The sequence below is a fragment of the Vigna angularis genome, chromosome 4 (genome assembly GCF_016808095.1).
Source record: "Vigna angularis cultivar LongXiaoDou No.4 chromosome 4, ASM1680809v1, whole genome shotgun sequence".
NCBI lineage: Eukaryota > Viridiplantae > Streptophyta > Magnoliopsida > Fabales > Fabaceae > Vigna > Vigna angularis.
The window spans coordinates 41059255-41086719 of record NC_068973.1 but is presented as its reverse complement, the minus strand read 5'-3'; the positions used below and the strand labels follow the sequence as shown (position 1 = coordinate 41086719).

At 34.3% G+C, this 27465-nt stretch overlaps 4 protein-coding genes across 11 annotated transcripts; 2 read left to right on the top strand and 2 right to left on the bottom strand.

The window, feature by feature from the left end:
- The first annotated feature begins 470 nt into the window (after positions 1-470).
- Positions 471-1403, top strand: LOC108341296 (uncharacterized). Its single transcript, XM_017578993.2, has one exon. The coding sequence runs from the start codon at positions 471-473 to the stop codon at positions 1401-1403; it is 933 nt and encodes a 310-aa protein (XP_017434482.2).
- An 11151-nt stretch (positions 1404-12554) lies between these two features.
- Positions 12555-15794, top strand: LOC108341304 (protein ALTERED PHOSPHATE STARVATION RESPONSE 1). The gene is made up of 4 exons (XM_017579001.2): positions 12555-13635; positions 13759-13940; positions 14064-14287; positions 14878-15794. Exons 1-4 carry the CDS (start codon positions 12792-12794, stop codon positions 15626-15628), a joined length of 2001 nt encoding a protein of 666 aa, XP_017434490.1. The 5' UTR covers positions 12555-12791; the 3' UTR covers positions 15629-15794.
- A 1828-nt stretch (positions 15795-17622) lies between these two features.
- On the bottom strand, positions 17623-22021 carry LOC108341306 (pentatricopeptide repeat-containing protein At2g06000). 8 transcript variants are annotated; one of them, XM_052876076.1, is made up of 4 exons: positions 19782-22021; positions 19037-19085; positions 18595-18670; positions 17623-17905 (listed from the first exon to the last, which is right to left on the bottom strand). In XM_052876076.1, the coding sequence occupies exon 1, from the start codon at positions 21465-21467 to the stop codon at positions 19905-19907; it is 1563 nt and encodes a 520-aa protein (XP_052732036.1). In that variant the 5' UTR covers positions 21468-22021; the 3' UTR covers positions 17623-17905; positions 18595-18670; positions 19037-19085; positions 19782-19904. The 8 variants fall into 8 exon arrangements, with proteins under 8 accessions (XP_052732036.1, XP_017434493.1, XP_052732033.1 ...); XM_017579004.2 differs by having other exon boundaries at positions 18822-22021; XM_052876073.1 differs by having other exon boundaries at positions 18884-22021.
- A 1418-nt stretch (positions 22022-23439) lies between these two features.
- On the bottom strand, positions 23440-27174 carry LOC108343018 (ATP-dependent zinc metalloprotease FTSH, chloroplastic). Its single transcript, XM_017581023.2, has 5 exons — positions 25594-27174; positions 24674-24920; positions 24396-24579; positions 24024-24195; positions 23440-23920 (listed from the first exon to the last, which is right to left on the bottom strand). Exons 1-5 carry the CDS (start codon positions 26896-26898, stop codon positions 23699-23701), a joined length of 2130 nt encoding a protein of 709 aa, XP_017436512.1. The 5' UTR covers positions 26899-27174; the 3' UTR covers positions 23440-23698.
- Positions 27175-27465: the final 291 nt, after the last annotated feature.

Sequence of the window (27465 nt, the reverse complement as noted above, 5' to 3'; positions counted from 1 at the left end):
ATGCAAAAATTAGAGAATCATTAAAGATTCCATTTCATGCACGAATCAGACATTACAGAAGAAACCACGCCGACGCACGCGCTTCTTTTCGTGATCCAGCGCCAACTTGTATCACTGACAGCTACTTCTTGCAAACATTTCTTTCTTCCAAAATAATAACATAACATCTTCAACTTCAACACAGTAATTTTGCTTTTTCTTTCTTTTGAGATTGATTTCCCTTACTATCTTCTACACCAAAGAAGAAATTGAAGAAACAAAAAAGCTAAAATATTTATTTGGAGACGTGCACGTGTATTTACAGAGACGAAGAATATAAAAAAGCAACTTTGAGAAAGAATAAAAAATTAACAGAATAAACTATTATTATACATCGTTATATAAATACTCAAACGAAATCACACGAAGCACCCCAAAATACACGAAGCTTCTCTCTATTCGCTGAGAATAAGATTGAAATAGAAATAAAAATGGTAGGCGTTTTCCGGCGCTCCCTCTCCTTCCCAAACAAAAATCCGAACCGTCCATCACAAAAACCCCACATATCCCACCACATCAGGTCCATCAGTCTTCCCTGCAGATCCCACCCTCTGATCTCCGAGATCAGGGACGAGATCAACGGCCTCAGATCGTGGGCCTCCACTTCCAAAGCCCAACAACAAAGTTGCACGACCCTTTCTCGGGGCTTGACCCTTCTCAAGGACACCCACGAGACCCTTCAACACATACTCAACCTCCCCCAGACTCTAGAATCCCTCCGAAACCATCCTCTCTGGTTCCACAACCTTCTAGAAGATTTCCTCCGCTTCGTCGACGCCTTCGGAATCTTCCAAACATCCGTCATGACTCTCAAGGAAGAGCACTCCTCCGCCCAGATGGCCATAAGAAAACGCGACGACTCCAAGGTGGTCGCCTACGTAAAAGCCAAGAATAAAATCTCCAGAGAAATTGAAAAGATCGTGTCTGTTCTCCGACGTGTCAGTCTTGCCCAACACCAACAACATTGCACGCAGCAGGCTCCAACGTCCCTCGTGGACGCCGAACTGAGACACGTCATCGCGGATGTTATGTCCGTGACGGTGTCCGTTTCCGTTGCGCTGTTCAACGGGATGGCAGCGTCGTTCGCGCCTCGAAGGTTGTCGTGGGCGCAAATGGTGAAGCTGTCGAGAAAGGGTGGGAGGGTGAAGAAAGATCGTGAAGAGCTTCGAGAACGGGATGTGGTGGAAATGGAAAGTCTTCGGAATCTGAAGAAGAAAGGCGATGAAGAAGTGAGATTGGTTTTGAAGAAAATGCGGGATTTGGATGAATGTATTTCCGCCATTGAAAACGATACCGAGAAAGTGTTGAGGGCTTTGATAAACTCTCGTGTCGCTCTGCTCAACCTTCTTACTCTTACACAGTAGATCCCACTTTTTCTTTTTCTTTTTAATTTTTGAACAAGATATAACAAACTTCATTCTTTTTAATGTACTCTCCTTACGAAATTAGAAAATTTTCACGCTCTTATTCTTTGTAAACACACGTGTATGATTGGAACATATTGGATTTAATCCAAACAGATTAATTTTTGTTGTATCCCCTAGGCTGTCTCCTTCGATAACCTTGGTTACGTTCGTCACGATTGTGTAGTGTGTAAGTTAGTTTTCTGAGCTATCTCAATTTTACCTAAAAAAAAAGCCATTTTTTCTTCAAAATTTGTGAGGGAAGTGAGGTGAATCTACATTTTATACAACAATGAACTTTTGAAGACGTAATTAGAAGTTTAATGTGATTGATATTGTGGTTTATACCATAATGTTTACAAAAATTGGGAAGTTTGTTTATGGAATAAATATTGTCAAAATGTTATTGGAGGAGCGCATACTTTAATTAAACAAAATAGGCAATTATTTTTGTTTTGATAATAGAATATTTGTAGCATTTCTCTACTAAAAGTAATTAGTCACATGTTTAACACCCTGGCCTCCAATCCCTACGTGATACCTTCTTCACGTTTAAAAATAATACAAGTTAAATTATATTTTTGAACTTTGCATGTACATTATTTAGGAAAGGAATATAGGAATAAGATTCCTTTTTAATAACATAAGAAAATAAAAGAGGAGATGGGTGATGAGTGATGAGGCATTAGTTATGCACATGGGATGTTGATGGTTCTTGATTGGAAAAGGACATAGAAAATTATGACAACGCCAATTAATTGCTTAAATTTATAAAGAGTAACTATACATACTTTTATATTTATTTGAAATAGAATACAAAGATAAAATATCATAAAAATATAAATTTTTATATTTTTTTTAAGAAAAAAAAAGACTGTGTTAAATTAATATAAAAAATTTAAGTGTGTCAAATAATATTTTTTATCTATAAATAATAAAGGAAATTATTTCTTTACACCACTTCCACTTTTTAGATGTGTTTTGATAGTTAAGAAAAGTTAATTTTCATATTTATAAAACAAATTAAAAAAATAAATACTAAATGTAAAGTGTGTAAAAAATTGATAGATGTTAAAGAAATAATAATAGAGATGATAAAAAGGTAGCACGTTGAGGCTACTAGCAGCGTTTGAAAATTAATTGGACCACATGATTTGCTATGCAAAACTGAAGTCATGCAACTAGTGGCTCCTTCTTCTTCTTAATCATCGTCATTATTATTTCTTTTATAGTTTCAATCATTCCTTAATTATTGGCAGTGTTGCTGAAGAAAACGAAGGTTTGTTTGCAATCATTGGTGGTGCTTCCTCGTGGTCCACCGGCAGAGACAGCCCATTTTCTCTCACGACAGTGTGGAATGGGCCTTCCTATAGCAGGCCCAATTATCTAATCTAAACCCAGTGTGGTCCCTCTTAATCTTATTGTGTTAGTTAGTTCCAACTGTGCAGTGTTAGAATTTAAATATCTCTATGTCAATTATATTTTGCTTTCAAGAGGAATGGTCAAAAGTCAATTATGATTATTTTAATCGTATTTTAATGGTTAAATTAGTAACTGATCCCCACGTTTTAATGAAAGTTTGAAGTGGTCCTCTATAATATATTTTTTAATTAAATCCTTATTCTTTTATAATTAGGTGATTCAATTTATTAAATTTTAAAAACAATATTTTTATTTATCCTAATAATACTAATACTATATGATTCAATCTCAAGTAGAACCAATCACTACATGTTTATTGTCCATTTTTTGAAGCATAAAATTTTATTATAATTTTATCTTTTAAAGATGTTTCGAAGATAAAAATATTGTTCAAATTCTTCGTTGAACATATACTTAACATTAAAAATATACTGATATTAATACTTTTAAATCTTTTTAATATATTTAAAACATCAATGATTATTGGTGTATTTGAAAATATAGTAGAAAAACAATGCATATAAATCCGGTAGAGAATCCAAATTTATTAATGATTCAATAATATACAATAAATGCATTTATAGGTTTTGATGATTATTGAGACAGTGGTAGTAGGACACTGTTCAAAATAATTCTGGACATTTATGAATAATTATAGGAATAAAGATGATATGGTGGATGGCTTTTGAATTGAAACTTTTCCTACGATTAATAATGTATTTGGCTGGAAATATATTGCATTAGGTCAAAGCGGAAAAGTTAGTTAAAACTTAGGAATTAATGGGTAGTTGAAAGTCAAAAATTGAAAAGTAGAAAATTATTGAGTTAACTTATTAACTATAATTGTTTGATAAAATTATTTGTTGAAACAATTTACAAATGTAAATAGTACAAAAATAATTTACAAATATAATGATTTTATTTTTATTATGAAGTATGTTTATAGTATTTATTTTTAATTATATTTTTACAAATCAACCATTTGAATTATATCTTTTTCAACATTAATTGTTGTATTTTTTGTATACCATGTGATATATTACTCATTTAGATTCTACCTTAAAATACTTTTCATAACATTTAGAATAGTGTAAAATTATTCCAATTTTAAGTAAACACCGTCTTTTTATTATGTTAATAAGTTAAAGGATAAAAATATAATATAACATAACATAGTACCATTTATAAATAATTTGAAGCTTAATACCAAAATACAATAAATATAGTAAATATTATAACCATTAAAATTAATAATCCACCTTGTGGGTAGAAAGAAAACAAACAAAATATATATAATTAAATCTGAAATTATTTTTAAAATGTATTAAAAGAAAAGCTTAATAAATAATTTAAGGATAAAAATAAACAAATACAAGAGTAACAAACTAAAATCTTAAAAAATTAGTGTCTGAGAATCAGTAAATACGAAATAAAACGTATTTACAAAAACAAAACTAACAACGTTATATTTAACACAATAAACCAGAAGTTAAAAAACAATTTAGACGTTGAAAGTTAACTTGCTAAGTATTCGATGATTATATGTTGAAATAAGTAATATAACATAAATTGACACAAACAAGGTGCTAAAACGATATTATACATTTTTTTACTTTAAATTTGTTTGCAAATTTTTTTTTTGGTGTACTTATAATTTTAGTTTCTAACTACTATAAAAATTAAACAATATTCTATTCATGATAATTTTATTTTAATTATATATTGTACTTCCATTTCTGTCATTTTTTTAAGAAAAATGATTCTTTAACATACCTAGATTTTTTACATTCATTTGATATTATCTGTTCTTACTTTTTACTCTCTTCTTTTTTACAAAAATACAAAAGTGTACACTTTTATGACTATTTTACCCTTGTACTCTGTGTCAAGTGAATGTAAAAGTGTGTAATGGTACCATTACTTCTTTTTTAACACTCATCCAAACTCAGAGAGAGTGAGTTTCCTTCGTCTCTGGAAAGGAAAAGTGGTTGTATATTTTATATACCGCTTCTTTTAAATGATTTAAGAACAAATACTTTAAGATTAGAGTAAATGATGTTGTCCGGTCTAAAAGTATTGATGAAACCGATCATTGTACTAGATCGAGAGTCTCAGAAAAATAACGTCGTAACATAAGGAGACAATGACACTGACTAAATTGGAAGTTGTGATATTTATCAAAGAATTATCTTGACACTTTTCCTATAGATTATTGTCAATAACATTGACTTTGTTAATTTTTCTAATGAAGTGTGTAGTAAAATATCTCATTTACTCATGTTTATTGGTCGATCACTATTAATTTAATTAAATTTTTTGTTATATATATTAAATAAATCTTTAAAATTAATGAATCTATTCACATCCGAAAATCAAGTTTGTTTTTGTTTCACATTATCTTTACCTTTTGACAATGTAAAAAATGAAAAAGAAAAAAAAACATGTATACAACATAATATTTACGTGTTCCTACTTAGAAATATAAGTGTGTAAAAGAAGCCTAATTTGTTATTTTAATCTTATTAAAAAAAGTCTCTCCTTTGTTAGACATTAGCAAATGATGGGAGAATGTGTTTTTAATTCCCTTTTTATGTTATTCTACTGTCTGTGATTTGAAGCGTTCCAAACAAATACATAGAATAAAGAAGGAAAATAGAGGAAGCATATTCTATGCAGTAAAAGACGAATAACTAAAAAAGAAAATAACAAATATCTATCTTTGAAGCGCATTATTAGACCTTAACACTTGTTCGTTTGAGGAGAAATGACTGTTCACAGTGATTGACGACGATTGATTTGGAAAACTTACGCATTCGATTGAAGTGAATTACGCGGACAGATTTGCGGCGAAATGCGGGATGCCTGTATTGTTCACTCACTTGCGGATGTGGTGAGATTTGGAGGGATGAAATGCAAATTTTCTTAAATGCCCTTATAACTCAAAATAATTCCCAGATGAATTTTGATACTTAATATAATCGGGTTGTAATTGCACTGCATGTTTACAATAAGAACACAGTTATGACTTTTGTGATAAAGAGGACCCGTATCCGGTTCCATGAGGACCCGTATCCGGTTCCATGAGGACCCGTATCCGGTTCCATGAGGACTCGTATTCGGTTCCAGCACCATGAAGAAAAACAACGCCAAGCTGTATTTGGTTCCCATAGGCTCGTATTTGGTTACCCAACCCTCCTATGTGTTCGATTCCATGGTTGTCGACGTTGGAGCTCGGTTTGAATGGGTGAATTCGGTTCGCATGGAGGAATTAGCTTGCAAGCTTGATGGTTATGGTGCCATATTCACGATGGTGGAGGTTTCAAGGTTGGTGGTCTACGCATCTGAAGAAGGACGACGATGCAGCGTGGTGTTGTGGACGTACGTGAAGGTGCATTTGGCGATCTCCGAGAGGAGGTCGTTGGCGAAGTCGAGTTTATCCATGGCGATGCACTCGGTGCATTGGAGGAAGAGACCAAGAAGTTTGAGGCCGGTGGACTCGGCGGCATGAGGTTGGGGATCGCAGGCCTGTTCGTCCTCGGTGGTAGTATCACAGAGAAGTTGGTCCGCTTGAAAGAAGGCATAGTATGGAGGGTGGTGTTGGTGTGATTCAGATGATGCAAGAGGATAAAGAGTATTGATTTTGGTGATTGATGAAACTGGTTGTTGAGTTGAAGCATTTGTCTTTGTTGATGGTGTTGTTTTCAAAACTTCCACAGGCTTTCTTGAATGATTGTTCCCTGTGTGCATTTTGAATCTGGGTATGCCTCTTTGGAGCATCTCCATTTCTTACCATCAGTTCTTCTATAGAAAGATAAAAAAAGCAAAAGCTCACAGTGCTGTGGCTGGTTAGGCAAAAGCCTCGAGGACAGAGGGGGAATCAAAGTAACTCCTTTTTATTGTAAAGAGAAGATCAGGTGGAATGGAAATTCCCGAAGCTATGTACTTGTAGATGAGAGCTTGATGTTCAAGCTCTTGGCACTGTGATGAGTGAAGGGAAACATATTCCTCCCATTCATCATCAAGCAAGAAGTGTAGAAAAGAGGAAAATAGAAATATGCAGACCAAAGGGAAACTATATATATATATATATATATATATATATATATATATATATATGTATATATGTGTATATGTATATATATATATATATATGTGTGTGTGTATATGTATATATATATGTGTATATGTATACATATGTGTACATATATACATATATATGTATATATGCACCAGAGAGAGAAATAAAAAAAAGTATCATGAAAATGCAGAGGTGAAAATGTTTGTATGTGAGAGAAAAGAGAAAGAGAATGATGATGACTACGTATTATTGATAATATTAGAATAGGGGTTGGGAGAGAAGAGGAGGTATAATTTTACTAATTTATAATATTAGTAAAATATATACTAAACTTTATTTTACTAATTTATAATTTTTACATTTTAAAAATTAATTTAAAAAATTATTTATAATTTTTGTCTCTTTATAAACATTTTTACAATTAAATATAACATTAATAAATAACATTTTATATTACTTTAATAACTAGGGACATTTTGGTAATCTTTAATTTTTATCAATTACACTAATTTTTTAAATCTGTCACATCAATCAAATCCTACACTAACTCTTACAAACTTTACTTCCAAATTTAGTCTCAATTATCCATTCAAAAAAACAACAACAAAATTACCCTTAAATCTACTCAAATTCATTCAAATCATCTCCCCCAAATCTCTATAAAAGAACAAAGCCTAAAAGAGAAAGAAAAAACCGTTAAATATAACAAAAGGAATATATGTGGGATCCTTCAACATAATAGTCTCCTCTAAGCAGGAAGAGAATTGTTTTACTAAAGAAAAGTATGAAGAGATTGAGAAGTAGATTTTATTTGAAAGTAAACCATGATTACGACAACATGGCCTAAAGTTATGGTTGTCTGTAAAATCTATTCATCCCCAGCAGGACCATAGCAGATGAAAAGATAAATCTCCAACGACTTTATCTACTGACAACGACCCACCAAAAAAGCAACATGTCCCTATAAACAAATTACTATTTCCCAATTATCATACACATGTTACGTATTTAGTAGCAGACTTTTCCTATGTTTCTGTCGGACTGGGTGTCTGTGATTGGTATTGGACCTTTTCTAAACATGTCAAACTATATTTTAATCTATGACCTAACTTAGTTTATTACGAAATTGGGTTGATTTTTTTTTAAATATAAGTTCAATTAAACCCAATTCATTTATTTCATAATTAAACATATTCGAATGAATTGAAAATAAATTAATGTGAATTAAAAATACATTAATATATAATTTATAGATAATAATTTTTATTTATTTTATATTATAATTATTTACTATTTTTAATTATATCAGTTAATAGTTAGATACTTTTAAAAATTAAAACATTATTTAATAATATTTTAGTATTAATGTGAATTAAAAATAAATTAATATCTAATTTTATAGATAATGATTTCTTACTTATTTTGTATTATAATTATTTAATATTTTTAATTATATTAGTTAACAATTAGATACTTTTAAATATTAAAATATTATTTAATAATATTTGAATATTATTAATGTTTTTTTTTTCGAGTTGAGATTTAATATTATATGATAGTATTGAAAGAAATAGATAAACATTTTTTATTTTATTATTATAACTAAATAAATATAGTCAATAAACTCTAAGTTTATGAAATAAATATATGAAATAAATCAAAAAATAAATTATTACTAAATAAGTTAACTTATTAATCTATGAATTAGATTACGATATTTTTAACTCATTAAAAAAGAATAAATTCGGATTGATTTATTTTTAATCTATTATTTGACTTTTCATAATGGGTGTTCGTGTTTATTTGTTGTTTATTTATTAGGTTAAATATGTTTTTAGAATTTAAAATTTGAATAATATTAGAATTTGTTTCTATAAAAAAAGTTGATATAATTTAATTTTTAATTTTAAAATTTTAAAAGTTAATAGATATGAATTTTTTAACTCATTTAAATTAATATTTTTTAATATGTCAAACACGGTTTTTAATTAATACGTGAAACAGTGCAAATAATTTAAATACTAACATAAACTATATTTGATGATTAAAATAATTATATTCATCTATTTTTAAAATAAAATTTGAAGATTAAGATATATCAAAATTTTAGACATAGACTTAAAATCATATTTAATTAATTAATTTATTATAATGGCTAGTAGCACGGTACGTAGAAATAGGATGTGGCACGGCATAGGAAGAGCGCAGAATAAAAGAAGAAAGGCAGTGTAAGAAAAGATGATTTAAAAAGCAAACACACATGGCTACCACACTGAAAGGCGAGTTGGAATTCCACCCAACACTTCCTTTTCGTGTAAAGACAAATTTAATTTCCCATCAATGCCAAAGGCGTGCATTGCAAAATTTTCTCTAACTATAATACTTTTCTTTCCATTTCCATTATCTCCTCTCCTTAATCATTTTGCCTCTATACCAACCCTTGGACTTCCCTTTCAACTTAATGAACTCAAATCATATCGTTTTGATTCTTTCATCCATCCTCCTTATGATCGATAAAAAAAGCTAGCAATGATTGGTATTCATGGCGAAGTTGAAAATTGGTGAAAATTAACGGAGTGCTATGCTACTACCACGGTTTCCTACTGTCCATCATTCCACATCAGATGCCATTATAATTTTATAATCACAACACAATTATATTTTACACCTTTTATTCGTTAATCACGAAGGAAACTTAAAAAGTTACCTTCTCTAAGTCATACTACTTCAATGCTTTTCTTTTCCTCCACGCCACCAATGTTGTGTTTCATGTCAAATATGGAAAATTTTCTATTGGAATCTTAACTTTCACTTAGATAAAACTAACTTTTCTATTGGTTACAATGGATTTTTCTAGAAAGAATTTATATTAAGGATATATAATATATGTCACGTGAGTTTAATTTATATAAACATTCTAACTCTAAATCTTGAGAAAATGATTTATGAATAGTTTTGGTTGTGAGGTTGATAATCATAAATAATACTTCTTCACCGTTTTTTCTCTCACTATTTTAATGTCATTTTAGGTTTTTGGTTACAAAGTTATCTTCCATACTTAACTTCAAATCGAGAGCGCATGAATACATATTAAACACACTCCATCCAACAACCAACAATCAAGTCAGTTATACGTTTCGATCAATTATAATAACAAGTTTTAAATTCACAATAAATTTAATTACCTACCTTCTTTACCTATTTATAAGTTTCAAAATGAACTTTTAATTAGGATTGACCTAATAAGGATCCAATCAAGTCAAAAAATCGATAAATGTGTTTTATCTTTTAATATGTTCAATTTATAACATCTCATAACTTATTGAAAACTTGTCCAATTTGCACTGAGAACAACCTTCTTCAAATGTTTTTCTAAAAATATTAATTGTCCGTCTAATAAGAATTGATGTTCTTAACTTAAAATATTAAGAAAGTGATTTATGAATATTTTTATTATTACTCAATTCTTTTCATTTTTTTTCGACATGAAATTTAACTCTCACTTTAATTTTCAATCGTGTTTTTTAATGGGTAGTGCACTCCTTCTCAATTCACCAATACCTTAACCATACATAATATTCTTTTACTATTGTTCTATCACAAGGGAATACTTTTGTTTAAAATCTCTATCGAAAGACTTTCAATATAATAATTCCTTACATTTGGAATTCTTCATTCATATTTTAATTGTTTAACTTGGTTAGATAAAAAATGACTTTACTACACTCTTTAAAGGAGATATTCGACGATAATAAAACATAAGTAAGATCTACATAACAAATTTAATTATACTTTTATCTTAAAATATTAAAGTAACAATAAATTTATAAGTTTTATTCTTTATAAAATACTCTACTTTTTTTATTCCGAACATAAAATATAAATTCACACTTAAATTTTCAATAAACATAAGGATTAATTATATTCGTAATTGTCATTCTCAAAATTTATATATTCTTTAAGATTGTATATATAAAGGTACATACATTACAATACATTGAAAATAAGAAAACTAAGCAAAGAATTTATTTTGGTCCCCTTGAATTTAGAGGTTTGTTTTGGAGAAGTTTGTATCGTATTTAAAAAATAAATAAAATCTAAATCGGTATCTCTATTAGCTTTTATTTATTGATAATTTTTTCAGTATCAGTACAAACGATATATAAAATAGCATGTTGTTGTTCAGTTGGAATCAATTGGATTCCTATTTAACGTATACAAATCGTTAAGAAAAAAAAAATCACATTTTCTTGTCTAAAAAAAAAAACACATTTTAACGTATACTAATCTTTGTTGTTCAGTACAAACGAATATTTTAGAAAGTATTAACAACGTATTCTTTAGAAATTAATCTTCGTTGACTAAAAATAAATAAAGAAAATAGTAATAACTATTAAAAAGCATCCAATAAAATGGTAAAAATAATAAAATATTGACAATAAAGAATTAATTTAGTTCGATTCTAAGTGAATATACTCAAATAAAAGATTATCAAATTTTCTGAATTTAATTAAGATGAAATCTTATAAGGGAAAAATCTAAATTAATGTATAATAAAATCAAACATTATCAAATTTGATGAATTTATCTAATATGAAATCTTAATCCGAATCAATCAAGCCTCCTTTAATTTATAATAAATTCTTAACATAAAAACTGAATTCTAGAAATGCATTCCAATTAAAATTTATTACCGTAAAAACTCTATACTATGAATGCAATCCAATTAAACTCTTAAAAGGAAAAGGCTGCAGTGCTAACTTTTTAAAAGTACGATGGCTGTTAAAAAAATATTCCTATTCAGACATCCATCTTCTTACCATTACAGTAATATTTTTTTGGAATATCTGGTCCAAGAAAAGTACTAGTAATTAAACTTATTTAACAATTCGTACTTTTCACCAACATGGTAATTTTATTTTTTATATAATTTGTTTGAATTTGATTAACAAAAGACACGAAGATGAGTCGTGAAAAAGAATAAAAGAAAAAGAAGAAAAACAACATGTACGACAAGTTTCACCTTACTGTGTTTTACTTAAAAAGACTTTTTTCCTTTTTCTAGCAAATATTCCACAAAATTTGAATACATCTAACGGCGATGACTGTAGTTCGCGTCACCTTTTTTTTTTTTAATGGAGTAATTTAATATTTAAATATATGAAAAGTTGTTAATGTTTCATGGAAAAAATAAAACAAATTGTAGAATTACGTTTTACTATTAATTTTTAAGAAATAAAATTTTAAAGATTAATTACAATAAATCATAGATTATTTTATCATTAAATTAAAAACAAAAATATATGATTTTCAAGTTTTATAAAATTATGATCATTAAAACATAACTTTAAATATTAATGTGACATTAAACAGCGAATTATTTTAACATTAAGTTATAATATTAGTAGTAATAAATTATTAATGTCCTTTCCAAACATTTTACCAATTTTAACAGCAAATTTATTGTTTATTTATTTAGTTTTAGGACAAAATTACGATGTTGTTGGTAATGAAAGAGTGAAAAAAAAAAAACTCAAATGAGAACAAAGAGACGTTACATGCGCTACCCGCCACTTTATTATAACAGTTGCACTAAGCGGTCCAGTCTTACCATAATAAACCCAATTGCATAACACAATAATCAAATTCACCAATTAGCACAAAACGTGTACCAATCTTTTTCCAATCACTATAACCAAATCGTTTCACAGTTCCAAGCGTCACAGAAATTAAGAACTGCAAAATATCACTTTCTTTTCCAACAACACCACGCTTTCCAAAAGATTAAATAATTTTACTGAATTTTTTCTCGCCTTAAGAGGCTTCGCCGCCGGTGACTGCTCGGAGCAATGGGCTGCAACACCTCGAGGCTTGACCGGCTACCGGCAGTGGCGCTGTGCCGTGACCGTTACAAGTTCTTGGACGAAGCGCTCCGCCAAAGCTACGCACTCGCCGATGCTCACGTGGCGCACATGGAGGCACTCAGAACACTTGGACCCGCTCTCCTCTGTTTCTTCGACGGTTTCGACGATTCCGACGAAACGAATGTCCCAAATAAGGAAACAAAGGCTTCTGTCGCGAAATCTGAACCGCCGCCTCGTTCCCCTTCTTCCCTTAGTTCAGACTCAGATGATACGCATGTTCACGTCCTTTTGCATTCTGAATCGGAAACCGAAGAAGCTGAGAAAGAAGAGTTCCAATCGTTCACGCACGCTCGTTATGATTACTCTCCATTTTCTCCTCCTCGTTCCGGCGGATACTTCGGCTCGAAGCCGCCGTCGCCGCCGCCGCCTAGCGGCTCGGCATGGGACTTCCTTAACTTCTTTGAGCCGTACGAGAAGTACCACGTACCGTACATTCCCAGCGGCGGTGACGCTGACGCCGCTGAGAAGGAAAAAGGGAAGGTTGTGAACCGTGACGTGAATAAATTGAAGGCAGAAAATGGAGAAGCGAGGAAGAATAAGAAGAATGGTGATTTGAAGGAAAAGAAGGTGGTTTTGGAGAAAGAGGAAGTGGTTTTAGTTTCAGAGCAGTGTAGTGACTCTGTGAAAGTGAAATCAGGGAAAGGTTTTTCCGAGGCGGTGAAAGAGATTCAGATTCTGTTTGAGAGAGCGTCGGAGTCAGGGAACCCGATTTTGGAATTGTTGGACGCTGGGAAACTTCGTTATCATCGAAAATTTGACCTCAATCCGGGTAAGCATGATGGTGCATGCGTTTTTGTTTTTTTTTCCACGTTTATTGTTTTTTTTTAATTTTGTTGTATCTGTTGTTGATTTAACTTAAACTAACGAACAAGTGAGAGGTTTTTGGGATCAGTTTCATGCAAGATGATGCATGTGTTTACTCCTTCAAGTCCTCTTGGAGCTAAATGCATGGAATCTCCATTGCTTGTACGGAGAATGGGATCTGAGAGTGAAGAAGTTTGTAGTTACGGAAATCTCTCTTCTACTCTGAAGAAACTATGTATGTGGGAGAGGAAGCTGTATCATGAAGTCAAAGTATAAGCTCTTTTTTTATTTTTTCTTTTCACTTTGCTTAGTTATAAAAATGGTGATAAGTTTCTCAAAAGAGTTCAATTAATTTATTTTCTAATCCAATAATCATTGTGTTTAATTTCTCAGGCCGAGGAGAAATTGCGCATGCTTCATCAGAAGAAGTGTAAGCAGTTGAGACGAATGAAACAAAAGGATGCCGATGCACAGAAAATTGATTCTGTTCAAACTTTCATTGGGATTTTAGCTACAAAAATGAAAATTTCTATCCAAGTAGTTGACAAGATATCAATTACAATTAGTAAGTTGAGGGACGAGAAGTTGTGGCCGCAGATCAATCGATTTATTCTCACGTAAGTCGTAACAGAAGTTTCTTGTAACTAAATCTATGCTGAATTGTTTTAACCTCTTTATTTGGCACTTGGCAGATGCGTCATATAGCCATCATGATCTAAAGCAATAATATTTGCTTTTTTATAACCCAGTTTTTGAGAAGTTAATAGCTAAGAATTAGTATTTTTCACTCTTGATGGCCGTTATGTTGTTTTTTAGCCTGTAGGTAACAGTTTTTTATAATCTTATACTATGCCAACAACCATCGCAGGCATGATTAGCACGAGCGAGAAAACAATGACATCCTAGTAACGTTGCATTAGGAAACAATGACACACCTTGTTCTGTATCAAACTGAGACTACGAGATATTAGATAATAAATAAATTAAGAAAACGTAAGCGTATCTGGGCATGTACTTTTCTGGCAAATTAATTCAGGGGAACCTCTTGAGTGACATCTTTGTTTTTAAGTTTATTTATCTATATAATGTGTTTTGAAAGCTGTATTGGACATTAACGCGTCTATATTGTAGTCCTTGTAGTCATCTAAAAGACTGATATTCCTTTTCTTTCTTCTCCCTTGCTAATGACTGTTCATGTATGGAAAAGGTTTCTAGGAATGTGGAGAGACATGCAAGAATGTTACAAGTGTCAATATCAACAAATTGTTGAAGCCAAAACTTTAGATGCCTCTTCTTTAAGCAGAAAGCATGGCAGTGATCATATTGATGCAACAATGAAGCTCAAATCTGAGATACAGAAATGGAACTTGAGCTTCTTAGATTGGATTCAAGCACAGAAGTCTCATGTGAAAGCGTTGAATGGTTGGCTCGTAAGATGTCTATTATATGAACCTGAAGAAGTACCCGATGACTCAACTCCCTTTTCACCCAGTAAGATTGGGGCACCGCCTGTGTTTGTCATCTGCAACAAATGGTCGAGGGCAGTAGATAATCTCTCAGAGAAGAATGTGATTGAAGCCGTAAATGGGTTTATGCTCAGATTGAATGAGCTCTTGGAAAAGCATATTTTGGAGCTCCAACAAAAACTAACATTGGACAAAGAATTAGAGAAAAAAGTGAAAATGTTGGACAGGGAGGAGCAAAAGATGCACAAAGTGGTGCGTGCTAGAGAGAAACAAATGGTTCCGGTTGATAGAGAAGATTTTGAAGCACTGTTACGAGGGGATGCTGTGCATCATGCTGATATTGTTGATACCACTAACCTACAATCAGGTTTGAAGCAGATCTTTGGTGCCATGGAGAGGTTCACTGACACCACTGCTCGCTTGTATGAAGAACTTTGCCAACAAATTAAGCAAGAGGACAATGTTTTGGAAGAATCCAACAAAAGTAACTAGCTTCAGACTTTTTTGATTCGATGGATTTTGTAGGATTGATGATGTGATCTCAATTTTCGAACCTAGTCTTTTTGTACACAGTATCTCAAATTTTGTTGGAGGAAAACATTTGTTTACTTGATCTGTTAATTGTTAATAATGAAATTCCTATGGCAAAACCAGTTTTAGAAGGTAAAAACCTAAATTGCTCTAGTTCAGGGTCTCTTCTAATTTTCGGTCTCCGTGCTTCTGAGACAGAACCTTTATATTTTTCGCAGAAATTATTCATCACTTTTAGATGTAACTAGGGGTATGTAATTTAGTTTCTAGAATGAATTTAGCACTGGAAAAAAGATTGCTTTCATACCAAAACAACCATTTGATAATCTAATCTAGAGGTAAAATGATCATGAAAAAAAGGTCAATTCCTATATTTATATAAAAAAAGAGTGAAGAATAATGAAAGATAGGTCTAAAAACTATGATGTCAAAATATCAATTTTCTTAGTTAGCACTATGCAGAGAAAATTTAGAAAGTGTTCCTTTGTTGAAACTTTAGGATCTGAATTACGTTGTGAGAGTGTTGAAACTTTAAACTCTTGGAAACCGTTCCTTTGTTTGTTCCAGTGCCTGATCGAGTCGTCGCTTTGGTGGTTTTGTTTTTTCCGGAACGTGAACGATGGCCCCTTTTATTTGTCGTCCTGTTTCTGCGGCTGCTGAGTTTTTCTTGGGTCCCAACCCTCTATCAACTTGTTTCAACTTCAGTACGGAACCGGTAACTCTTACTCTAAGTAGAGCTATGTACTTCCTTCTTCAAACTCTCTCTGTACTCTTTATTTTGCTTCATATGGCTACCTTAACCCGTACTCACATCTGTTTTTAACACGCCACTGATATGAACACCTCTGAGTAAATGAAAAGTGTTCGAAGCTAACCATATTTCATTGATAAAGAAAAAAAAAAGTAAAGGAAAAACAAAAATGTTTATTGTTTAATATAAACATTATCAATAGAAACAAATAATAATAATAATTTATTTATATTAATTAATCTCGAATTTTTCAAATTTTCCTATTTTCTTCAAACAAACTACCTCCCTTTAATCCTATATATTTCTTTTCTTTCCCACACCAATCTATTTTTTCTCCCAATTTCCTTCTTTATTGGTCACACCTTACCCACTATGGGAACTTTTGTCTCTTGTAATTGACCCTCATGTTATGTTGAGAGTCAACAACCAAATTGAATCTTCTAAAAACTAAATTGAAAGTAACAAATAAAACTCAATTGATTTTGTAACTCGGTGTAGGAAGTCAAATTCAATACATATCTATTCCCTAACTCTGGTATTTCACCTGTTAAGTGGATGAGTAACATTGAAGCTTGCATTCACACGCGTTCAAGGTGGAAGGCCTGTATTACAAGGGGTTTAAACAACGTATTGTTGCATTTTATTTATATTTCGTTTTGGAGAAAATGTCAAATAGATTATGTTCTTACGGTGGGGAAGTTCGTGTGGTTTGTTAGATTTGACAGGTGCGGGTTACAATGCATTTTGGGCCTCTAGTTTGCATTGATGCTTGGTAACCCAAAGACAAGTACGTATCTCCATTTCAAGAATCTTCCTTTAGTTGTCCTTTTTCTATAGCTTTCACTGATACATAACACTTATTGTCATTTTTTACTTTTTAGCATTTGTTTACCCCAGTAGATTTGATTCCACTGATCCTTGTGTGATTTTATTTTTTGGCACCTGGACCCTGCGCTTTAGATCCATACACACTGGAATGCAACAGTTGCTTTCTACCAAAACCGATGTCTCAGGTATGGTACAACTCCCACTGCATTCATCTCCAACGTCAGAACCAGGAAAAAACCTATGTTTATCATTAAACACGTCGAAATGGAGAGGCTCTAAAACCTTCATGTTGGACCTGTATTTACGATTAGGACACTACTAGAGTCTATCTAATAATATATATTATTTTTGCTAATAAAACAAAACAAAATAAATATACAATAAAAAGACTAAAAAAATATATTTTCCCCATCAAAATCAATATCCACTAATACATATAGAATGGTTAATATCTTTGATGTGCTATCCACTAATACATCACAGACACACCTGTAGTTAAGGTCATTCTTGTATGTTAGTTCCTTCTCTACCTCTGCACAAGATTTTGTAAATGCCTCATGCAAGTAGCTGGCGGGGTTGTCTTCGTCTCCCATCCAAGTGATGGGGCTATAGCCTATAGTTGAACCTTGCACAAAAATTCCAACCCCTTGCCTCTCTCTCTGCACAAGTAACGATTTCAGTGCCGTTTTCTCTGAAGGGGCTATAAGGCATAGCCGTTCTTTGGGACCCAATGACTCATTTTTGCCCTTTCGGTATCATTGATTTAGAAAATCTCTTTATTTTCTTAACGATTCTAACTCGTACACCTTATTATTGTACTTCTTCAACGTTAATCGACATGTTCATGAAGAAATATATACAACACTAAAAAAAACCACCCAAATAGTTTACAGAGAAATAGAGCGAAAAAAAGAACAGTGGAATAAAATCAACGCTGGGAGAAACGAAAGTGAATTTAAAAATAATATATTTAGCGCGATTTTTTAAATTCCTAACTCGAATAACACAGCAATATTGGTTAACTCGAATAACACAGCAATATTGGTCTTAAAGAATAAGGTACTATAATACATCTCATCACTTTTATCTTGCTATACGTCCTCTCCTTTACATAAGACAATCTAATTCAGTTTACTTGAGAAATATTGAAGAATAGGTATTGATGTATTGATAATCTAGAGATAGCTATGGTGAAAGATACACATTAATCGGTTACCCATGCTTCTCACATCACATCATATTCATTAACTCTAATCATCTATCTAATATTAACAGCACCGACTTATAGTTAATGCACCACAGCCAACATGCAATTGATGGATTCGTGTATAAACGAAAGATAAGTTACCTCTTCATCAAATAGAAGTCTACATTTGTGAGCAAACCATTTCTCATTGGTTTGGTAGGTATCCTAGAACATAAGCCTGCACCAAAATTCAGAATTTATTCATATTCATTTAATTTCTAAGAGATAAAATAGCACAAAATATTAAAAATAAAATTCACATTGATCCAAAAACAAAAGAAATTCAGATACAACTTTAATGTTTTGAAGTTTTCATGCTCAATTTTTACCTATTTTCTATGCATTAATTCGGTCCAAAAATAATGAGCCAAAAGTGGCAAGTTCAAATCACCTAGAACCCATCAAGCACCCTTTGTACCAATTGAGATATCTCAATAAAAGCGTCTTGCGGAGAAACCCCATGATGAAATACTTTGTCCTATGCAAACGGATAACCAACTTCCCATATGGCTCAAAACTCAGTAACTCAAGTGGCAAAGCTTACCAGATCTTGCAGAGTGATTTTAATCACTATTCCATGCGCAGAAAACCGCCTGTATGGAGTCAATACACAGAATTTACTTAGGAACAAGGAATTGTTATCGAGTTTCGAACCACAAGAGGTTTTTTGCAAATGAACTGTAGTATTACAGAATTCCTAGCATTTCGGTCAAAATCTTTACACACAATCATGGATGACAACAATGTTCAAAAATTTTGTTATACAACCACTTTCTATCCTGCATGTTACCAATTTCTGAGCCTAAGAAGACAAGAATTTCCTTAATACTTCTCTTATCAAAGGTTTTGTCTCATCAAATCCTCGATAATACATCTCCTATCTTTGTACAGTATAGGATATTTACTGTAAAGTTTACAAGAAAAAAGGGCTTGACATTTCATTTTATTCAATTTCTTTCAAGTATAATTCAATATACTATCAAGTAAATGCACTTCCATATGAACAAGAAAATAAATTAACTAGCACTACAGTTTACAAAAGAAGAGACTTGATAAAATCTATTTCATGTAAGAACAAAATTCAAAATCCAGAGGACAATGAAAAATCCGTGTTTGGGATTTTGAAAAGTTGTATGTCGGCTGTCAAAGGCCTAACAAAAACCTCCACCTGCTTTACTTGAGCTTGAGACTGGCTGAGACCATGAAAAATGAAAAATCAACTCAAAGTTAACTAGAGTATACCTAACTCCGGGTCCAAAAATAATCAGCTGAAACTTGGAGAGAATTACCATGCGATGTAAATACAATCCCCAGAACAAAAAAGAGGCATTCTGCCTCTGATGATAGCATTACTTTGATCCACACTGGAGACACGTGCACCCAGCACTCAAGGTATATGGTCCAAGACCTGTCTAACCACTGGTTTGCAATAGCACTTCAATAACAGCAACAGGAACATCTGCATGTGTGCTTTTGTTATAAGATTTCTTCAACGATATAGTACTGCAGGGCAGGTTCTGACCAATAACCTCCTTAACACGGGCAGCTTCACGGGCCATTCCAACCTTCAAAAGACAGGATCTTAAATTATTTACAGCGATTTCATCCGGGGCACAACCAACAGCCAACATCTTATCAAAGATACTAATTGCTTCAAGCATTCTCCCTTTCATACAATGCCCAATAATAAGAATGGTATATGTTAACTTATCCGGCTTGCATCTATTCATTTCCATTTCTGCTACAACTTTATTAGCCTCGTCAACATTGCCGGATTTACAATATCCATCAATAACAGGATTATAGATAAATGGCTGTGGAACAATGTCCTTACCATTCAACAGTCCCAAAATGTCCCGAGCTTCGTGTAGTCTGTTATTATTGCAAAGGCCACTGACAAGAACAGAGTATGTATATAAACTCGCACAAATATTTTTGTCGTTCATTTTATGCCACATGTCCATTGCTTGGTGCACCTTCCCAACTCGAAAATACCCATTGATTAGAGAAGTGAAAGTAGCAACATCAGGTGGACAGCCATTAAGAAGCATTTTCCCACACAAGGCTTGTGCAGAGGCCATGTCACCCAACTTCCCAAATCCATCAATAAGAGCGTTAAAGGTAAACGTATTAGGCACAGCTCCAGATCTAATCATTTCATCAAAAAGCAAAGTCCCCTCCCCCATCATACCCAACTTGCAATAACCCCCTATTATCGTCGTGTAACTAACAACGTCAGGGTCAAACTCCCCATTCAAACAAATTTCCTTTAGCAAACTTCTAGCTCTATCCACCTCACTAATCCGACACAAACCATGAATAAGAGTATTATAGGTAATTAAATCTGGCAAACAACCAAAACTCCTTATATCCTCAAGAAGCTTAAAAGCCTCGCTAATTTCCCCGGCCCTGCACAACCCTCGCATTAAAATATTGATTGTGTAGGTTACCGGTTTATACCGCAACCTGATAAGCTCCCTAAACAGAAAAACCGCATCAAGTACCTTATTCTGCCTAATCATAACGTTGAACAAGTCATTGTACACAGCAGCATTGACTCCAACATTACAATTACATTGAACATCCGCAAGCAGTTCCTTCGAAATATCTAACCTACCAACAACGGCGTACGAAGAAACCAAAAACCCTAGCAACCAATTATCAGGAATCTGCCCGTCACACCTCATCCAATCATACACCAATTTCGCGGCACTGTGAAGATTCGATCCACAAAGTGACCTCAAGAGCAGATTATACGTCAAATAAGAGTGACTCATGTGCAACTCGTGTCTACTGAATTCAACGAACTTGAAACCCAAATTGGGAATGTGCAGCTTATTCACGACCTCGTAAACGAGCGAAGGGGTCAGGTGCTTACTGAAATAGCCCAGGAAAGGGTCCACCGAGGAAGAGCGAACGAAAATGGTGCACGCGATCTTGACGAACCAGGCTTCGGCCATTCTGATCGAACCCATGGGTTCCAAGTAGATAACATCGGTTCTAATTCGCCAAACGTGCACGCGATTCGGGCTTTTTCTTCGTTGGGCCAGCCTGGGCCTTGGATCTCTCTATCCACGACGCCACACTTCTAAGTTCGCAATCAATGCGAGTGACGGAGATTCTGAAATATGGCAGAATAAATGCTGCTGAGATAAAGACGCAGTTCGATTATAAACGTGATTTATTGATTGTAAGGGCTTCTGGATGAACAAGGTGGGAAACGAAGATTGTGCTGTGTCTTGGATTCCGCTATGGCTACCTGCTTGAACCTGTGTAGTGGATTTTAGTGGTTCTCTGGCGCATGCGTGACCTAGGTAGGAGCCACTTTTTTGCAGGTGGCTCCATTGAGTTCTGATATCTGTGAAGAATGGGAATAGCGGTGGCGGGGAAGATAACGATTTTTGGTGAAGGAAGAAGACAAAGACTGCGTTTGGTGAAGGCAAAAGGGTTCCCACGGTTCTTTCCGCTTACTCTGCTTAGGGTTTTAGCATCTTTCGCCTCACCTGAGATGCCACATTGCGCGTGTGAAATTTACTTCTTTTTATCAAGAGAAATTAAGTAAAAGTGGGAAAAAATGGGAAGCTTAAAATAAAAGTAATATATTATTTTGAAATTTAAACTCTTTTAAATGAATGAAAAAGAATAAAAATGTTAAATTATGTAAAAATAAATAAATGAAGAAAACAATTATTTTACTTTATTAGGTTTTTAATATTTTTTGGCTATAAAATTTATTTAAATATTTAGGAAATTTAAAAATGTGAAATAAATATTCCCCCATATTTCACACTAAATTGGGGGCATTTGATTCAAATTGAAATTTTGTCTCAAACTAAATAAGATTAATATTTTTAGCAATTTCTATCTCTACTAAATTGATAAATTTTGTTGCATCATTCGGTAAAATTGTTCAACTCATTAAGTTGTATATCACTGTTTTTATTTTCTCAAATTCAAATCATTGTGAGAAAAACATAAAATGTTTTTTGTTTTATTTGGGAGGGGGCTAGTTTAAAGTTCTACTGTATTGTTGATTTTATTTTGTTCATGGTGATTTTCATATGATTTTTTTTTTATTATCATCTTATTAGCTTTTGTAAATACAAATCTTATTATTTAAATATACTTTTTACTTGTACATAAGTTTCTAAACATTATATCGAGGTCTAACAATGAAAAAAACAACACGAATTTAGTTCAAAACTTAATTTTATAATTGATAAGTTGAACTTGATTTGAGCGAAGGAAGTGATCTTAAATTAAATTTGATGTCGTTAAATAAATAAGTTAAAATCGAAACATGCATAATTAAACTTTTCTTATGCTTAAATCAGCTCAATATATATTAAATTCATGTAACTTTATTTCTCTTAAATTCCTTTTTACATAACATAAATATTAAATAAGCATAATTTTCACAATTGTTAATTGAATGAAGTAGTTCAAACAAGCTTAAATCAAATCAAGTGCGATCTAAAAAAGATAGTTCAAACACAAGCAGAATTTTGAGTTAAAATAGGTTTTACTAAATCAACTCGAATATAAATCCTTTAAACTTGGTGATAAACAATTAATTAATCCATCCTATTTGGTGTAAAATTATCTAAACACACACACACACTCTTCCACTCTATAGTTTTGATTGCGGGAAGTAAATATTTACATTGATAAAAAGCATAAAAGCACAATCATCCGCAAGCACATTGATGAAAAGCATAATGAGAATGACAAGTGCACATGTTTTTCTTCGTAAGTGTTGGGTGCACTCTAGGAGAGTTTAATCGTGTGAAAGACCTCCTGTCTGGGACGACCAATGAGAAAGATGGCAAAGGGAGTAAAGAGGTACTAACTTGTAAACACACGAGTTCTTTATGTGTAAGTTTCAAATGTTACATTGAACACGTCTTCATATACGTATTTAGTTCTTTGCAAGAGGGACCCAACACAGGAAGCCAAAAGAAATCGTGGTGACTTGCCATAGCATTCTATTATCCAAGCAGAAAATCCATTGTATGCTTTGAAGTTTGAAATGGACTTCATTAGAAGGCCTAAAACAGGAACTGAACAGTATTTCTTTTTCGGCGTCAGCCGTTGTGTTATTTTTTTTTCTCCTTGAATTTGATAAAATATTTAATTCATTCTTACAGTGTACATGTCTGAGCGTATCTTAAAGTACAAACATTGATCCTATGACTTACGTGTATGATTATGCAACATATAATTCGGCCTTTCCGTCAATGAATAGACTCATGAACTCTTCACCATCAACAGTTTCTTTTTCTATGAGAAGTTGAGCAAGCTTGTGAAGGATGTCAATGTGAGTTGTGACGATATTTGTTGCCCTAGAATATGCTCTCTCTACCAGTTCCCTTACTTCCGCATCCACTACATCGGCAGTTGCCATGGAGTAATCCTTTTGCGTTGACATCTGCATTAAAAGTCATTTGAAAAGGTGAGGCATATGCTGTTGTTCAAGAATCAAGAACACGGTAACTGTGTCTAAGGCATCAAACTATTTCTTTAAGGCCTACCTGTTGACCCAAGAATGGATTTCCTCCAGGACCACCAATAGCAACCTGTCCAATCTTTTTGCTGAACCCAAATCTCTCAACCATCTGCCTTGCCACTCGAGAAACTTGCATGAAGTCGTTTGATGCTCCGGTGGTGACATTTTCCCGGCCAAAAATAACCTCTTCAGCGACCCTGTTTGGCCAGAGATATGAAATTTGTCAGACAATACTCAAAAATGAAAACTCTGAATCTCACATCCACAAGAGTCCATTAAAAATATATAATAGGAGCCAATAAAAAGAGCAGTTTATATGCAGATCACTAAGTAGGCTATTAAGCCAATTGACAACAGGTAACAGTGCATGTTTCTATTAACTGAAAGTTGCACTAACCTTCCACCCAGAGCAACAGCCATCTGATTTTCCAAGTAGCTTCTGCTGTACAATCCAGACTCGAGCCTCTCTTCACTGGGAGCAAAGAATGTGAGGCCACCAGCTTGGCCACGAGGAATAATTGATATCTTGGCTACGGGGTCATATTCAGGCATTAAAGCACCAACCAAAGCATGGCCAGCCTCTGAAAATAAACATGGAAAAGATAAGGTTGAACACCAAAAAACGAGCCAACACCTCCCAAACTATAGTATTTTTAACATACAAAAAATACACACCGTGATATGCTACTAATTTCTTCTTCTCATCTGAGACCACGGCGTTTTTCTTTTCAGGTCCGGCTATGATCCTTTCAAGTGCATCAGATATCTCATCTTTACTGATTTCCTTGAGGTCACGCCTGGCTGCAAGAATAGCTGCTTCATTCATCAAATTCTGCAGATCAGCCCCAGTGAACCCCGGTGTTCTCCTTGCAATTTTTTCAAAGTCAACATCCTTTGCAAGCGCCTTTCCTCTTGAATGAACCTAACAGAGAACAAGAGTTGATCAATCCAGAAGTTCAGATACAGAAATGTACTTAACAAATTCGACCTACACGCATTGCACACAAAGGTTGACCTACCAAAAACTCCCAAATTCACCAATCGAATTAAAAGTAGAGAAAATTTAGATGCTGAGGTGCTCTTGGTTTTTCACCTCCAATCAAATTTACAATTTTACATTAATAATGCTTATTTGGAAATGTTGGCACCGCACTCTCTAATACCATAATTAGCAAAAACTTTATGGAAATCAGAAATGTATGAGTCTCATTCATTAGTCAATGATCCTCTACTCATAATTTTGAATTGTCCTATAAATTTTAAACAAGGATAGAAACTCTTGAAAGCAGTGTGTAAAGACAATGTGGTGCTGCCACTCCTCTCAACTAAAAATAAGTTCGCTAAGTTATCAAAGTGAAACTCTCTAATCCCAATTAGACAAATATCAACACATTTTCTAACTCACTCTGCTGAACACATTCTCTAATAATAGTTGGTTATATTAATCACATTTTCTACTATTATATTAAAAAGTGTGTCAAAGAATGCATTGCCATTGTCATCTTGTAATTAAATGAGAGCGTAAAAAACAGCAAGGAACTGATCTAATTAAATAACAATATTCGAGAAAGGGTTCGTGGATGAGACCGACTCACCTGAAGGATCTTAACTCTGCCAGCAACATCAGGTCTATCTACAGTAACTTGCCTATCGAACCGGCCAGGCCTTAACAATGCAGAATCAAGAACATCAGGTCTGTTAGTTGCAGCCAAAACAATAACTCCAGAATTACCAGAAAACCCATCCATCTCCGTCAGAAGCTGGTTAATGGTCTGTTCCCTCTCATCGTTGCCACCTCCAAGCCCCGCCCCTCTCTGCCTCCCCACGGCGTCAATCTCATCAATGAAAACAATGCACGGCGCCTTATTCTTCGCCTTCTCAAACAAATCCCTCACCCTCGACGCACCAACCCCCACAAACAGCTCCACGAATTCCGAAGCCGCGCACGAGAAAAACGGCACTCCCGCTTCCCCCGCCACAGCCCTAGCTAGAAGCGTCTTCCCGGTTCCCGGTGGCCCCACCAGAAGACACCCCTTCGGAATCTTCGCACCCAGCGCAGTGTACTTATCAGGGTTCTTCAAAAAATCAACAACCTCTTGCAGCTCAAGCTTAGCTTGGTCTGCGCCCGCCACGTCACCGAAGGTAACCCCGGTTTCGGGGACTTCTTGGAACTTGGACTTATTCCGCCCGAAGTCCATTGGCCCTCCAAGCCCACCGGGGCCCCCGGGGCCGCCTTGGGCTCTGCGGAAGAGGAAGAATAACCCGGCGAATGCTAGAAAGGGGAAGAGCAAATTGCCAATGATGTTGAACAAGCCGTTAGGCGATTCGGCTTCGGCGACGGAAATGTCGACGCCGTTCATGGCGAGGATGTCGATGAGGTCGGGGTCATTGGGGACGATAACGGAGGCTCGACGGCCGTCAACGGCGGTTAGTTGGAGGGCGGAACCGTCTTTGCTGAACCTGACTCGCTCGACTTTACCCTTCTTAACGGCGTTCAAGAACTCGCTGTAGCGCCAATTGGTGCCTTCGGGGAGGTCCGAAGAGGCTTGGGGTTTGGGTGCTGTGAGAAGGTTCGTAGAGAAAGGTGAGGAGGTTGCGTTGGAGGGGTTTAATTGGCTCTGTTGCGCTTCGATCACGGGTGGAGGGGTGACGTTATCAGCGGCTACGGCGTGTGGGGTGGCGGCGAGAGTGGCGGAGGAAAATAGAAGAGCCGCTAGAGCAGCTTGTGAAGATGCGGAATTCAGTTTTTCCGAATTGGGTTTGTGAGCGTTAAAAATGGTTCTCTTGAAAACAAACGGTAACGGAGTGGATGGTTTTCTTGTTTTGGGGGTTGGCGGTGATACCACAACCTTCCTTCCGAGGAAGTTAGAAGAGAGCAACGCGGTGGTGGCGAAGGCCATCGTAACTGGGAATGATTCGGTGCTCTTATTCTATCTTCTAAGTAGCTCTAGATTTTGGATTCACCGGTGTGGGGCTATCTATGCCACGAAAGGAGGTAAAACACTGCAGCACACTGCACACTGAAATTAAAGAGATCGTTGCGCATATATGTTGGAGGAATGAAGTGGGAAACCGAGATTTCAGGTGGATGTTAGGACTTGGATTTGGCTTCGGCCACCTGCTTCCTTCTATGCCATAGATTTTGGTGGTCTTTCTATCTCCGATACGTGTCCTTAACTATATCCATTTATTTATCGACAGCCCTGTCATAATAAAACCAAAAAAAAATAAAAAATCAAACGTGGCCTTCTTAAGTTCATATCAGCGGACGCTTCTTTATGCACCTCCATACTTTCTCCTTCTACCTCCATACGTAGAAAGACGATTTTGTCCTTATCTTCTTCTCATTCTTTTCTTCTCCACCTCCACCAGGGTTCCGACCTTCTTCTTCCTCCACTTCCATTGGTACTCTCATCTTCCATCTCCAACGAAACTTCTTCCTCCATTTCCACCGACGTTCCCTTCTT